This window comes from Oncorhynchus keta, chromosome 4 (assembly GCF_023373465.1).
Source record: "Oncorhynchus keta strain PuntledgeMale-10-30-2019 chromosome 4, Oket_V2, whole genome shotgun sequence".
In the NCBI taxonomy this organism is placed as follows: Eukaryota; Metazoa; Chordata; class Actinopteri; order Salmoniformes; family Salmonidae; genus Oncorhynchus; species Oncorhynchus keta.
The window spans coordinates 68,874,590-68,888,932 of NC_068424.1; the positions used below are offsets into that span (position 1 = coordinate 68,874,590).

The following is a 14,343-nucleotide window of genomic DNA, read 5'->3' on the forward strand; positions in this document are numbered from 1 at the left end:
TGCTCGTGTTTAACCGTTTTTTTTTGTGTCCAACAATGAAGATTATTAAATATGTTTATTTGCTCCGAAAAGTTGAGGCCAAAATAAATGGGCCGCGGGCGGTTAGTTGGCGAACCCTGACCTACAGTTAGCTTGTAACCATTTTAATAATGGGATTGATTGGCCGGTCCTATTGGTCATAACACCAATGACGTCGTTCAGTCTGGGCTGGTACAGTCGGCCAGAAAGGACAGGGTTCAGATTTATTCTGATTGACCTTGGTGCGCAAGACCCAAACATAACACCGACCAACCGACAGGATGACAATCCAAGGTTTACCGTTACCTCCAATCCCATCGTTGCCAATGTCAAGCCCAGTAGTAATCGAGAGTCATGGATTCCAGATATCTAAAGGTAAAGCAATTGCTTTTATAGTTCTCTAAGTTAATGGCTGCCTAAGTGAACTTTATGAATACACCCTGTGAATAGTCTGTCTATTAATAATGAACAGTTGATCTATTCAAAACACTTGCCGTATTTAGGCACAGCTCCAGTCCCTGTAAGCACAAGTTATATAGCCTAAATATAAGGACATTTACCTTGTTTACTACAATCATTAGCCCACTGCACCCAATGATACTTGAAAGCAACCATTTGAGAGAAGCCATAAATATAGTCAGTTGCGTAGCAGGTTGTTGATCAGGACAGTGGACATTCACCAATCAATTTAGGTTAGGACAACCTTACCACCAGTCAGCCTAGTGCACCTCGCTAGTCTGTCAGGTGTTTTGTGTGTGGCCATTACTTCGGCAGCTAAGCCGCTGTAGCCTGTGCTCAACAGTTCTTGCTCTCCAAATCCTTGACAAACTCGATTGTTTTCATAAGCCTAATTACGTAAATAAATGTGGCTCTATGCTATCTGCCATTTTGTTGACCATAGTACATTTGTAGATTCCAAGCAGTAAATCGCCTTTCTCTGTTTACGTGCGTGCGCAGAGCTCCAGAACGCATGTTGGCCCAGCAGTGCCGCGATATCAGATTTCATAGCGGGTTATGTGGGGCTAAAGGCCAGGAAATATATTGGGGCAGTTGTGGCAGTCGGTCCTGCTAGAGAAGTATTGTTATGTTTAAAACCAATGTCTAAGATGTCCATTCTAATCGCCATGGCAATGTAAACCTACCATAGTAGGCTAATCTTTCCACATTTTAAAATAAAAAGAGGCGTTTAGTCTAGCCACATTTCTTGTGTTGTGATACACTAATAGGCTACATGCGCATATATTCATGGATTAAAAACAGCACAGAGAATAGGCCTTTTACCCCGGACCTGTCCTATAGTGTCACGTTCTGACCTTAGTTCTGTTATTATATATTTGTTTTAGTATGGTTAGGGCGTGAGTTGGGTGGGTTGTCTATGTTCGTTTTTCTATTATTTTGGATTTCTGTGTTCGGCCAAGTATGGTTCTCAATCAGAGGCAGCTGTCAATCATTGTCCCTGATTGAGAATCATACTTAGGTAGCCTGGTTTCACTTTTGAGTTGTGGGTGTTTGTCTTCCGTATTAGTACCTCACGGGACTGTTTCGTTCATTTCACGTTTATTGTTTTGTATTTCGTAGTGTTCAGTTTATGTATTTAAATAAACATTATGGACACTCACCACGCTGCAAATTGGTCCTCCGATCCTTCTCGCTACTCCTCCTCAGAAGAGTAGGACGAAATCCATTACATTTTGCCCTAGTATGCTTCCATAATAGCGTTTCAAAAAACGTAACTTGAGTAATAGTGTTGTTTATAGACCTTTATTACAAAGTTAAAGAGGAAAACCTGGTCTTCCGTAAGGTGAAAATCCTTTCTGCATACCTTAACTTTAATTAAACGCAGTCTCAAATAGCTGCCTGTCCCTTTTAATAGCCGTTCAAATGCACACATTAATTTCAGCAAACAGTGAACCAAATGCACACATTGATTTCAGCAAACAGTGAACCAAATGCACACATTGATTTCAGCAAACAGTGAACCAAATGCACACATTGATTTCAGCAAACAGTGAACCAAATGCACACATTGATTTCAGCAAACAGTGAACCAAATGCACACATTGATTTCAGCAAACAGTGAACCAAATGCACACATTGATTTCAGCAAACAGTGAACCAAATGCACACATTGATTTCAGCAAACAGTGAACCAAATGCACACATTGATTTCAGCAAACAGTGAACCAAATGCACACATTGATTTCAGCAAACAGTGAACCAAATGCACACATTGATTTCAGAAAACAGTGAACCAAATGCACACATTGATTTCAGCAAACAGTGAACCAAATGCACACATTGATTTCAGCAAACAGTGAACCAAATGCACACATTGATTTCAGCAAACAGTGAACCAAATGCACACATTGATTTCAGAAAATAAACACATGTTTCAAGTAAATGTGGGGTCTAAATAAATTATTTACGAGGTTACCATGAATTGTTTAAGAGGTTTAATGTTTGATTGTTGTTTTAAAAAATGATGGCAATCTGTTTTTTATCGCCTGTAAGAAACTGCTAGTCATTGGCTGCTAACCAAGGGATTAGGGTTCCTGTCTTGAAGCACGGTTTCCACTGCTCAATTTTTTTTGACCCCCATCACTCACAACATAAGATTTACACATTTTACACTGAGCAAAAATATAAACGGAAGATGTAAAGTGTTCTGAAATAAAAAAATACCTCCCAAAATGTCATATACACAAAAAGCTTATTTCTCTCAAATGTTGTGCTCAAATGTGTTTACATCTCTGTTAGTGAGTATTTTCCCTTTGCCAAGATAATCCATCCCCCTGTCAGGTGTGGCATATCAAAAAACTGATTAAACAGCATGATCATTGTACAGGTGCACCTTGTGCAGGGACAATTATAGGCCACTCTAAAATGTGGATACAACACAATTGCACAGATGTCTCAAGTTTTAAGGGAGCATGCAATTGGTATGCTGACTGCAGGAATGTCTACCAGAGCTGTTGCCAGAGAATTGAATGTTAATTTCTCTACCATAACCCGCCTCCAACGTTATTTTAGAGAAGTTGCCAGTACATCCAACCGCCCTCACAACTACAGACCACGTGTATGGCGTCGTGAGGGTAAGCCGTTTGCTGATGTCAACGTTGTGAACAGAGTGGCCCGTGGTGGTAGGGTTATGGTATGGGCAGGCATAAACTACGGACAACAAATACAATTGCATTTTATTTACAGCAATTTGAATACACAGAGATACCGAGACGAGATCCTGAGGCCCATTGTTGTGCCCCTCATCTGCCATGTTGGCCCACCTCATGTTTCAGCATGATAATTACCTTGAAAACAACAGGTGAAAATCTTCGACACAGTCTAAAGTTCTTATTTTACCTCAGTGCTGGTAACAGCTGAGAATTGCTAGCTAACTGGCAAGCACAAAAACAGTCAACAACTTTGGGAGTACAGACCCCCAGAAATGGACTGAACGCCCTCTAGTGGTGAAAGTCAGAACTGCCAAAAACGCACAGTAATTTTCTGTCAGTTACCACGTTTCCATAGACAGTTTTTATGTGAGTAAACCCATACCATATTTTTTTTAAATGACAGCTCTGATGGAAGCAGGAAGTTTCGGTACAATCTCATAAATGCCGAAAGATCATTTGTTCATTCGACATGATGGGATTTTTTGTGTCTTTAAAATGAATTATGCGAGCAATGACGATGGAAACACCTTTCTATCGAAGTAAACTTGAAGCCAGGCGATGATGTGTGTGGTCCTCCCACAACAACTCGGGAAACCATGCAGTTTAAATTACACTCCAGATTAAATCTATTATGATGAACTTCACAGGTTGGTGAAAGTGCATGGTGTGAGCTTGATGATGCTCCTTTCTGATGCATTTCCAGGGTCTTATTATGGTGACATGATGATCAATGCTTGACTGCCGTTTTGACAAATAAAAACATTCTCACTCTTATCTATAATCTCATCATGTAGTCTAGCCTACCAGCACTGTATCTGCCAGCTGTTGGCTACAGCGCACGTGCCAAGACTAGAGTAGAGACATTTGCAATGTAACGCAACAGTTTGACAAACTATCCAGAGAGTTGAAAATGCGACGGAAACATTAGATTTTTATTCAGTACATGAAAGATGAATAGAAGCTTTCTCTAATAAGTGCCTGTTGTGTTCAGTATTTTCAGCAAATAAAAGCCTGGGCTATTAATTGACGTTTCACAATAAATATGCATTTTCTGACTTTTGATCTGTACATTGTAAAACATTTCCTGTAAAATGTACAGTAATTTACTGGCAGCAATTGGCCAGTACAGCTACTGTAATCCATTTCACAGTAGTACATTTTTTGGTACCAATATTTTTACTGTAATCTAATTTACAAGTAAAACGTTTCTTTAAGCGTTACTGAACATGTTGTAGTTAATCATTTTCACGGTAACTTGATGGCAGAGCAATGAAACACTGTAAAAGTTCATTTTAAACTGCAAGAAAATTTTATATATATATATATATATTATTTTTAATTACAAGGGATTATAGCAAGCAGGTTGGCTGTAGGTATTTGCATATAACAGCATATTCATGAAAACTAGGTGTTTTACATCACTTGCACTTCTAGAGGCCTAACTAAAGGCTTACAAACTGGCTGTGATTACAGGGCAACACAGATCAAATGGACATGGGAAAATATTAAAACATAAAAAGGTTTAAGGCATGACACCACTCTGATTTGATCCCTATATACATTTAATTGTTAGGGAACTACTACCACATATCACTTTAATTGGTACAGTACTCTCACTAAAGGGTGCAACAAGTATAGCCACTTAAGGCACACATTAATATACAGTATATATATATATATATATATATATATATATATGTACACATTAGTGGACTCTGCTATTTCAGCCACACCTGTTGCTAAAAGTTGTATAAAATCGAGCACACAGCCATACAATCTCCATATACAAACATTGACAGTAGAATGGCCTTACGGAAGAGCTCAGTGAATTTTAAAGTGGCACCATCACAGGATGCCACCTTTCCAAAGAGTCAGTTAATCAAATTTCTGCCCTGCTAGAGCTGCCCCGGTGAACTGTAAGTGCTGTTATTGTGAAGTGGAAACATCTAGGAGCAACAACGGCTCAGCTGTGAAGTGGTAGGCCATACAAGCTCGCAGAACGGGATTGCCGAGTACTGAAGTGCGTAGCGTGTAAAAATCGTCTTTTCTCGGTTACAACAGTGAATACCAAGTTCCAAACTGCCTCTGGAAGTAATGTCAACACAATAACTGTTTGTCAGGAGCTTCATGAAATTGGTTTCCATGGCCGAGCAGCCACACACAAACCTAAGTTCACCATGCGCAATGCCAAGCGTCGGCTGGGAGTGGTTTTCAGCTCGCCGCCTGGAGTGATGAATTACACTTTACCATCTGGCAGTCTGACGGACAAATCCGGGTTTGGCAGGTGCCAGGAGAACGGTACCTGCCTGAATGCATAGTGCCAAATAAAACATTTGGTGGGAATAATGTTCTGAGGCTGTTTTTCATCGTTTGGTCTAAGCCCCTTAGTTCCAGTGAAGGGAATGACATTCTAGATGATTCTGTGCTTCCAACTTTGTGGCAACAGTTTGGGGAAGGCCCTTTCCCATTTCAGCATGACAATGCCACCGTGCACAAAGCGAGGTCCATACAGAAATGGTTTATCGAGATCGGTGTGGAACTTGACTGGCCTGCACAAAGCCCTGACCTCAACCCCATCGAACACCTTTGGGATGAATGGGAACACTGACTGCGAGCCAGGCCTAATCGCCCAACATCAGTGCCCGACCTAACTAAAGCTCTTGTGTCAGAATGGAAGCAAATCAAATGGCTACCCAGACTATTTGCATTGCCCCTTCTTTGCTACTGCTACTCACTGTTATTATCTATGCATAGTCACTTTAATAACTCTACCTACATGTACATATTACCTTGACACCGGTGTCGCCGCACACTGACTCTGTACCGGTACCGGTACCTCCTGTACATAGCCCCGCTATTGTTATTTACTGCTGTTCTTTAATCATTTGTTATTATTATCTCTTCCTTTTGTGGGGGGTATTTCTCTTAAAATAGCATTGTTGGTTAAGGGCTTGTAAGTAAGCATTTCACTGTAAGCTCTACACCTGTTGTATTCGGCGCATGTGACAAATACGATTTTGATTTGAAATCCCTGCAGCAATGTTCCAACCTCTAATGAAAAGCCTTCCCAGAAGAGTGGAGGCTGTTATAGCAGCAAAGGGGGGACCAACTCCATATTAATGCCCATGATTTTGGAATGAGAAGTTTGTCGAGCTGGTGTCAACATACAATACACGTAAAAAGTTTGGACACACCTACTCATTCAAGGGTTTTTTGTTGTTTTTTTTAAACTATTTTCTACATTGTAGAATAATAGTGAAGACATCAAAACTATGAAATAACACATATGGAATCATGTGGTAACCAAAAAAGCTAGATTATTTTAGTTTGTTCCGCAGTCTTACAGCTTGGAGGTAGAAACTGTTAAGGAGCCTTTTGGTCCTAGACTTGGAGCTCCAGTACCGCTTGTCATGCGGTAGCAGAGATAACAGTCTATGATTTGGGTGACTGGAGTCTATGACTATTTTTTGGGGCTTTCCTCTGTGACACAGCCTACTATATAGGTCATGGATGTCAGGAAGCTTGGCCCCATGATAGTTTGTGGGTGATGTGGACACCAAAGAACTTGAAACTCTCGACCTGCTACACTTTAGTCCCGTCAATGTTAATGGATGCCTGTTCGGCCTACCTTTTCCTATAGTCCATGATCAGCTCCTTTGTCTTGCTCACATTGAGAGAGAGGTTGTAGTCCTGGCACCACACTGCCAGGTTTCTGACCTCCTCCCTATAGGCTGTCTTATCGTTGTCGGTGATCAGGCCGACCACCGTTGTGTCGTCAGCAAACTTAATGATGGTGTTGGAGTCGTTCTTGGCCACATAGTCGTGGGTGAACAGGGAGTACAGGATGGGACTAAGCACGCACCCCTGAAGGACCGCAGTTTTGAGGATCAGTGTGGCAAATGTGTTGCTGCCTACCCTTACGATCTGGGGGTGGCCCGTCAGGAAGTCCAGGATCCAGTTTCAGTGGGAGGTGTTTAGTCCCAGGGTCCTTAGCTTAGTGATGAACTTTGTAGGGAATTTGGCTTTGAACACTGAACTGTAGTCAATGAACAGCATTCTCACATAGGTGTTCCATTTGTCCAGGTTGGAAAGAGCAGTGTGGAGTGCAATTGAGATTGCGTCATCTGTGGATCTGTTGGGGCGGTATGCGATTTGGAGTGGGTCTAGGGTTTCTGGCATGATGGTGTTGATGTAAGCCATGACCAGCCTTTCAAAGCACATCATGGCTACCGATGTGAGTGCTACGGGGGCGGTAATCATTTAGGCAGGTTACCTTCGCCATTTTGGGCACAGGGACTATGGTGGTCTGTTTGAAACATGTAGGTATTACAGACTCGGCCAGGGAGAGGTTGAAAATATCAGTGATGACACTTGCCAATTGGTCCTCGCATGCTCTGAGTACACGTCCTGGTAATCCATCTGACCCTGCGGCTTTGTTAATGTTGACCTGTTTAAAAAGGTCTTGCTCACATTGGCCACGGAGAGCGTGATCACACAGTCGTCCGGAACAGCTGGTGCTCTCATGCATGCTTCAGTGTTTCTTGCCTCAAAGCGAGCATAAAAGGCATTTAGCTTGTCTGGTTGGCTCGGGTCACTGGGCAGCTCGCGGCTGGTTCTCCCTTTGTAGTCCATAATAGTTTTCAGGCCCTGCCACATCCGATGAGCATCAGAGCCAGTGTAGTATGATTCAATCTAGTCCTGTATTGACGTTTTGCCTGTTTGATGGTTCGTCTGAGTGCATAGCAGGATTTCTTATAAGCTTATGGATTAATGTCCCACTCCTTGAAAGCGGACGCTCTTGCCATTAGCTCGGTGCGGATGTTGCCTGTAATCCATGGCTTCTTGTTGGGAAATGCACGTACAGTCACTGTGGGGACGACATCTTTGATGCACTTATTGATGAAGCCGGTGACTGAGTTGGTATACTCCTCAATGCCATTGGGTGAATCCCGGAACATATTCCAGTCTGTGCTAGCAAAACAGTCCTGTAGCGTAGTATTCACATCATCTGACCACTTCTGTATTGAGCGAGTCACTGGTACATCCTGCTATAGTTTTTGCTTGTAAGCAGGAATCAGGAGGATAGAATTATGGTCAGATTTGCTAAATGGCCAGTATGTTACTGTAGATTTTCAGAACAAGGATTGTAGAATTCCTAAAATACAGTATATTACTGTATTATGTGGGGGTACTGCATTCTCACTCACAGGTGCAACAAATATAGGCTCTTACAAGGCATGCCTTAAAATATGTTTAATATTCCCCGCCCACAAACATTTTCCCACAATGCACCATTAATAATACTGTAAAACACATTAATGGTATTTCACTGTGCATTCTACTGTGTTTTAATGTTGAAAGGTCGTACAGTGTGCTGTAAAACAATGTAATGGTATTTTACTGTGCATTCTATGGTCAACAACTACATTCAGTTAAACATTGTCATACTGTTTGTAATTTTATCAGTAACTTACTATATTATTTAAAACTGCTAACAGTGTACATGTGCATCTGTTTATGTATGCCTGTATGTGTTCTTGAATTTCAGACCAGCTGACTGTCCTAGTGCCAGTGGTTGTGGCGGCTGCTCTAGGTGGCTTCCTGGTTAGCCGGTACTTCACTGGGCGTAAGAAAAGCCAGGTCAACACCTGTGTGTGTAAGGACAGTGCCAAGGTGGTGCACAGCTTCGACATAGAAGACATTGGCAGCAAGGCCGTCTACTGTCGCTGCTGGAGGTCCAAGAAGGTGGGCACTTCTTCCTTTATTTGCTGTGAGACTTGGCTGTAGACTCCTATGGTCCCTGGTGCCATAGTTGGATGCCATAGCAGTCTATAGTCATGTCTCAGGGCAAATTATTCACTATCATTATCAAATATAATTAGCTCTTTGGCCGTTTTTCGAAGTGTAGTTTGTTATGTGATTTTTAAGGCTGGTGAGATTATACCTTGTGTTATTTACTTGTTTGTGTAAATTTCCACTTTGGGTATCGATGTTTTTTCAATTTCCCCACAGTTCCCCTACTGTGATGGTTCCCATACCAAGCACAATGAGATCACTGGGGACAATGTGGGTCCCCTCATCATCAAGAAGAAGGATGCTTAACCAACCTCCCTTTCCCCTTCTCGCCCCTCCCATCAAATCATCATTCAACACCATTCAGTCACATGCCACATCCACCAGAGTCAAACGATCACTTGCCATATCCAACCAGAGGTCGTACAGATGAGCTGAATCATGGCAGGATCCAACCACGCAGAGCAGCACTCTTACTCAAACCGCCTTCATACAACCCACAGTCAAAACCCCAAAGGAATGTTACATGATATGATTTGTGTCTTAGAAGCTCATGTAATTAATGTTATTGAGCCATTGGTCTTAATGGTCTTAACTACGAGATGAATAATACGTGACTGAGAGTGGGGAAGGTGCTACCCTTTATTTCGACATTCTCTGACACGAGGGCACTTTCATTTCCCCTCTAAGACTATTGTCTATTCCAGTGTTCAGAGTACAACCTTTAGGAATATGTATTGTTAATGTCCAAAAGAAATACATGTTCTAGTGAATGTGACAGACTTGATGGTGATTTATTTTGGCCCGTATATTGTGAATAAAAGTTTTCTTAAAGTGGTCAGACTTGTGTGTCTACTGTCATTCCTTTCCTGAGACGTATACGACCGACATGATGTGGTGCTGATTTTATGTCTCACTGCAAAGCAGTTTATGTGCGCCAGTGTATGCCATTTTACCCACCAATACAAGGCAATATTTTCTCTAGCCGCTAGGAGCTGCTCTCGCTCAACTAGCAGGCATGAGGATTACGATTTGGCAGCCCCCTCTCCATGTTATTGCTGCCTAGGCTGGCAGCCACACACACACACTCAGCCTCACACCCAGCCTCACACCACAGCTGGCTGTGTGCCAAAAATGCAGGATTCTTGACAAGAGGTGGAGTGGACTACCCTGCTTAGTACCCTGAGAAGTACGAGGTTGAGGCTGATGCAGTGCAGCTCTAAACGGGCCACAACACCCTCGCCCTTCTCAGCCTGATGGCACATACACTGTTACAGTCTGGCTTCCACCAGCATCACATGACAGGGGAAGGAACACACACAACATACAATAACTCACATGTCAGTCTGATGAATTTCATTCATGCCAGAAAGTGATTCCATAAACAGTCTCAAAAAGCATTTTCCATTCATTTGTTTTATTTCCAAGATAATTAGCCCTGTATTTCAGGACTTTGGCTTTGTCACCTGTCTTTTTCTATGGTTTTGTAAAATGTTGTGTGGCACAGAAATGAAAGGAGCACAGGAATTTGCTATTGTGGTCAAGGGGTCATTTTTCTGCGGTCTCATGACCATGACTCCAGTTCGCTTTTTGTGTGACGCCCCCCAAATCTATGAAGTGTGTTTGCATGTTCCACTCTGTGAGTGGCGGGCACGAGGAGGTGGGAATGCGAGACGGGAAAGGCGAAGGACCTGTGCAGCTACCGAATTGGACAAATGGTTTACGGATTCGTTTTCTTGTGTGATCACTGCAGATCAATATTGGATATGTCTAATAGTTAACAATATCTTATTTTTTTCCATCTCCCTTTATTTATTCCAATATTCGTGGAAGACACCACGGACAAACCACTGGACACTAGGGCTCCGGTCAGCTCGCATTGCATTGGTAGGTGCACGAATTACGAAAGGATGTGTTAATGTGATATTAATAATATATTGAAGAGAGAGTTATGACCTATTCATACCTTTACAGTACTACCAATTACATCACTCGAACACCCACGTTATCGTTTATTGCTGAAATATAGCGTATTTTATGTATCTATTGCGACCGTGTCGTGCGCGCGCGTACCCTGGACTGTCACAGAGTCTAGACAAAAGGTAGTTTCGAACTCGATGGCATTCAGAGGTAGATATTGTATATTCTCTAGCCTGGCTCACATCACAACTACAGTAGTCAAATCGAAATGCGCGCTCCAAATTTGACTGGCGCATATGCGCAATAGGCTATTTGTTTGTGGTATTCCATTATTGCATAGATTTGTCCACCTTGGAACTCAAGTGCAACCACACGCAGTCTAGCATAACTTAAATCTATAAAGCGTCACGTTATTCAAAATATATAGTTTCTTAGTCTCAAATGTAGCCTATATTTTGAAGACATTTTACATGCTCACTCAAACATTAGATAGGCTATTATTCCCTTAATTACACTTAGGCCTGTGTCTTACAATGTCATTATTGTCTCCTTCACTAAAAATAAAACCAACTATCGACCAATGCCTCTCTAATAACATCTACTTATTTTCTCCCCCTCTCTGCTTTCTTTGTCTCTTTTTCCCTGTCTCCCTCCATATCTCCTTCCCCCTCTTCTCTCTCCTCCATCTTCCTCTGTTCATCTCCACAGGGTATAAAGGTGGCAGAGAGGATAATGGGAATATAACAGCTGTCAGAGAGTTGTGATTGGCTAACTGACAGCTGGACTGCTGTCACCGCTCTAACCTTGGCATTGCCCTGCCATCTCCCACCCCCACCCAGTATGGCAGATACCCTGGACATGTCTGGCCCTTCCTCTCCAGAGCAGCAGAGAGCCAATAGGATCCTCAGTGAGCCTCTAAGACGAAGCCTGAAGCGCTCTCATCCCTGCTCCCTCTCTGAATATCTCAACAACACTAACAGACTATCCCACCGCCATAGCTCCAGTAGTATGGGTGTCAGGGGCCTCCTCCATCCCACTGCAGCCCAGCACAGGCCAACCCAGCCCAGGCAGACCAAGCCTCGCCGTGCCCACTCCTCTAACATAGACCTCTGGGACTCTCCCAGTGGTCTTCACCTGGCACATGCTGCAGAGCTGCTGATGAGGGCTGGGGCCTTGACACTGACCCCCACACCCAGGGACCAGGGCCCTCTGGGCGGGCTGGGGGCCGGGGAAGCTGGGGTGGAAGGGGAGGAGATGGAGGGGGGGTCCGGGGCTGAAGGGGACGGCACGGGTTGTGTGGCAGACTTCCTCCCACTACTAGGCTGTTCCTGGTTCCCCTTGAACCCAGGCCTGTTTGCTCTGATGGCAGGGGGAGGGGGGTTCCTGACTAGTGGTGGAGGGTCAATGGGGATAGCTGGCGTTGGGGAGGGTGTGGAGGTGTTGCGAGGCGAGAGCTCGTCCACTGGCGGCGGGGGAGCTGGGAGAAGGAAGAGGAAGCGATGCGGGGAGTGTGTGCCGTGTCGACGTACAGGGAACTGTGAAGAGTGCAGCGCCTGCCGCAACCGTAAGACTGGACACCAGATCTGCAAGTACAGGAAGTGTGAGCAGCTGAAGAAAAAGGCAGCCACCGGGTTCGAGGTGAGAGGAAGTGGATAAATACACACTGTTATTTAGAATGGGCATTAATAGGGCAGTCTGACTTCATCTGAGGTCTGAGAACTGCTCTCCAAAAAATATATACCTCTGTAATACCACTGTAGTTGCACTACACTATATATGCAAAAGTATGTGGACACCCCTTCAAATGATTGGATTCGGCCATTTCAGCCTGTTGCTGACAGGTGTGATTTTGAAATTGAGATGTTCGACAAGAAGGTGTCCACATACCTTTGGTCATGTAGTGTATGTTAGTGTGTTACTTTCGGGCGGTGTAGTAGTCTATATGTAGTAGTCTGCATGTGTTTGTGTTTTAAGTGAACCACAGCTTTCTGACCCCTTTCATCTCCTTTCATAGAAGATGGTGTTTCCATCAGGAGCAGCATTTCCATGGCTACAATAGGATTCCGTCTATTTGGAATGTGATCATGAACATTGGCACTCTGGACCTACAAAAGAAAGTCAATTCAGCTGGCCTTGTTGGATTGGCTTGGAGAGTACAGAACCTTCGACAATCAGAAGTATGAAGATGAAAACCCAATGAAAGAAAAGATAAGTCACACCAATAGATTTAGATATTGTCGGGCCAACAGGAAGCATCTCATGAAGCACAGAGTATTGTATATGAATAGAAAATGTTATTCCTTTTTATATTCCATTTTTGGAACATTTTGTCATCGAAGCTTCTGACCTGGATGTTTCCGTAAAAGCCAAACCAAGAAGGACAGACTGGTCATAATATGATGTTTATGTTTGTTTTTCTATTCATGCCACAGTTGATAAAGAATGAGTAGTAGATGTACTTAGGTCATGATTAGTGTCTAGTTCTTACATCTCTACGGTCTGCCTTCTGAATAAAGACAAGGAAACTGCCTGTCTACAGTATTTGTGTTGGGGTGAGTATGTATTTCAAGAGTGTCTCTTTGTGTATTTCAGGGGCTGACTGATCCCTCTCCATTTCCTGTGAGGCTTATGTGTGTGTGTGTGTGGGGTGTGTGTGTGTGTGTCTTGGGGGGAGGCATGCATGATGGCCTTATCACTACCTTCCAGACACACACACACATATATGACCAAAAAGTACACATACCAAACCTATGCGCACATGACTCACCACGCACTCAACACATTCACGCACACACTCTCTCTCTCATTCCCATTCACACACACGCTCTCTCTCTCTCATTCCCATTCACACACACGCTCTCTCTCTCTCATTCCCGTTCACACACTGATTCAATTTCAATTTCATTCACAAGCATGTAGTATGCAGACACACACTCATTCTCACACACACAGTGAAGGCCTCAATAACATGGTGAAAGCAGAGAGTGTCCAGCTCACACAGACGGGGGGGGGGTTGCCGTGACGATGGCTGATAAGATAGGACCTTAATCTTCCACAGTTCGCTCCGGGGGATGGTGGACAGCGTAACCATGGAAATGGCAAGGCGAGATGTCACGCTATAATTGGGCCATGGTTGCACTTCCTGTGTGCCTTCAGTCAGGGGATCACAGAGAACCAGTGTGTGTGTGTGTCCTACAGAAGTCCTGCCAACTCAGGGTAAAAAGCAGACAGGCACACTGTTACAGTTTTCCACTGAATAAGAAACATGTCCTATCATGCATTTCTTCATTTCGCAGACAAAGGGATTTTATATTCCTGAATCTCCAGATTCCCCTTGTGCCTTTCCAGTAATTTGGAGATTAATCCCCCTTCCCCCGGAAATCTGTGTCACCCGCTGGCCGCGAGGTCTGGAGCCTCCCCAAACGCCTGCAGAGTCTGGCTC

At 43.5% G+C, this 14,343-nt stretch overlaps 2 protein-coding genes across 2 annotated transcripts; both read left to right on the forward strand.

The window, feature by feature from the left end:
* The first annotated feature begins 206 nt into the window (after positions 1–206).
* Positions 207–9,824, forward strand: zgc:110843 (uncharacterized protein LOC541492 homolog). The gene is made up of 3 exons (XM_035759679.2): positions 207–393; positions 8,737–8,933; positions 9,201–9,824. The coding sequence occupies exons 1-3, from the start codon at positions 300–302 to the stop codon at positions 9,288–9,290; spliced, it is 381 nt and encodes a 126-aa protein (XP_035615572.1). The 5' UTR covers positions 207–299; the 3' UTR covers positions 9,291–9,824.
* Positions 9,825–12,185: 2,361 nt separating this feature from the next.
* On the forward strand, positions 12,186–13,431 carry LOC118373533 (CXXC-type zinc finger protein 5-like). Its single transcript, XM_035759680.1, has 2 exons — positions 12,186–12,539; positions 12,916–13,431. Exons 1-2 carry the CDS (start codon positions 12,264–12,266, stop codon positions 12,958–12,960), a joined length of 321 nt encoding a protein of 106 aa, XP_035615573.1. The 5' UTR covers positions 12,186–12,263; the 3' UTR covers positions 12,961–13,431.
* Positions 13,432–14,343: the final 912 nt, after the last annotated feature.

Coding starts and splice junctions, on each gene's coding strand:
- LOC118373533 (XM_035759680.1), top strand. CDS start 12,264: ATGGCAGGGGGAGGGGGGTTCCTGACTAGTGGTGGAGGGTCAATGGGG. Junction 12,540..12,915: donor AGGCAGCCACCGGGTTCGAG/GTGAGAGGAAGT, acceptor CTCCTTTCATAG/AAGATGGTGTTTCCATCAGG.
- zgc:110843 (XM_035759679.2), top strand. CDS start 300: ATGACAATCCAAGGTTTACCGTTACCTCCAATCCCATCGTTGCCAATG. Junction 394..8,736: donor TGGATTCCAGATATCTAAAG/GTAAAGCAATTG, acceptor CTTGAATTTCAG/ACCAGCTGACTGTCCTAGTG. Junction 8,934..9,200: donor GCTGCTGGAGGTCCAAGAAG/GTGGGCACTTCT, acceptor ATTTCCCCACAG/TTCCCCTACTGTGATGGTTC.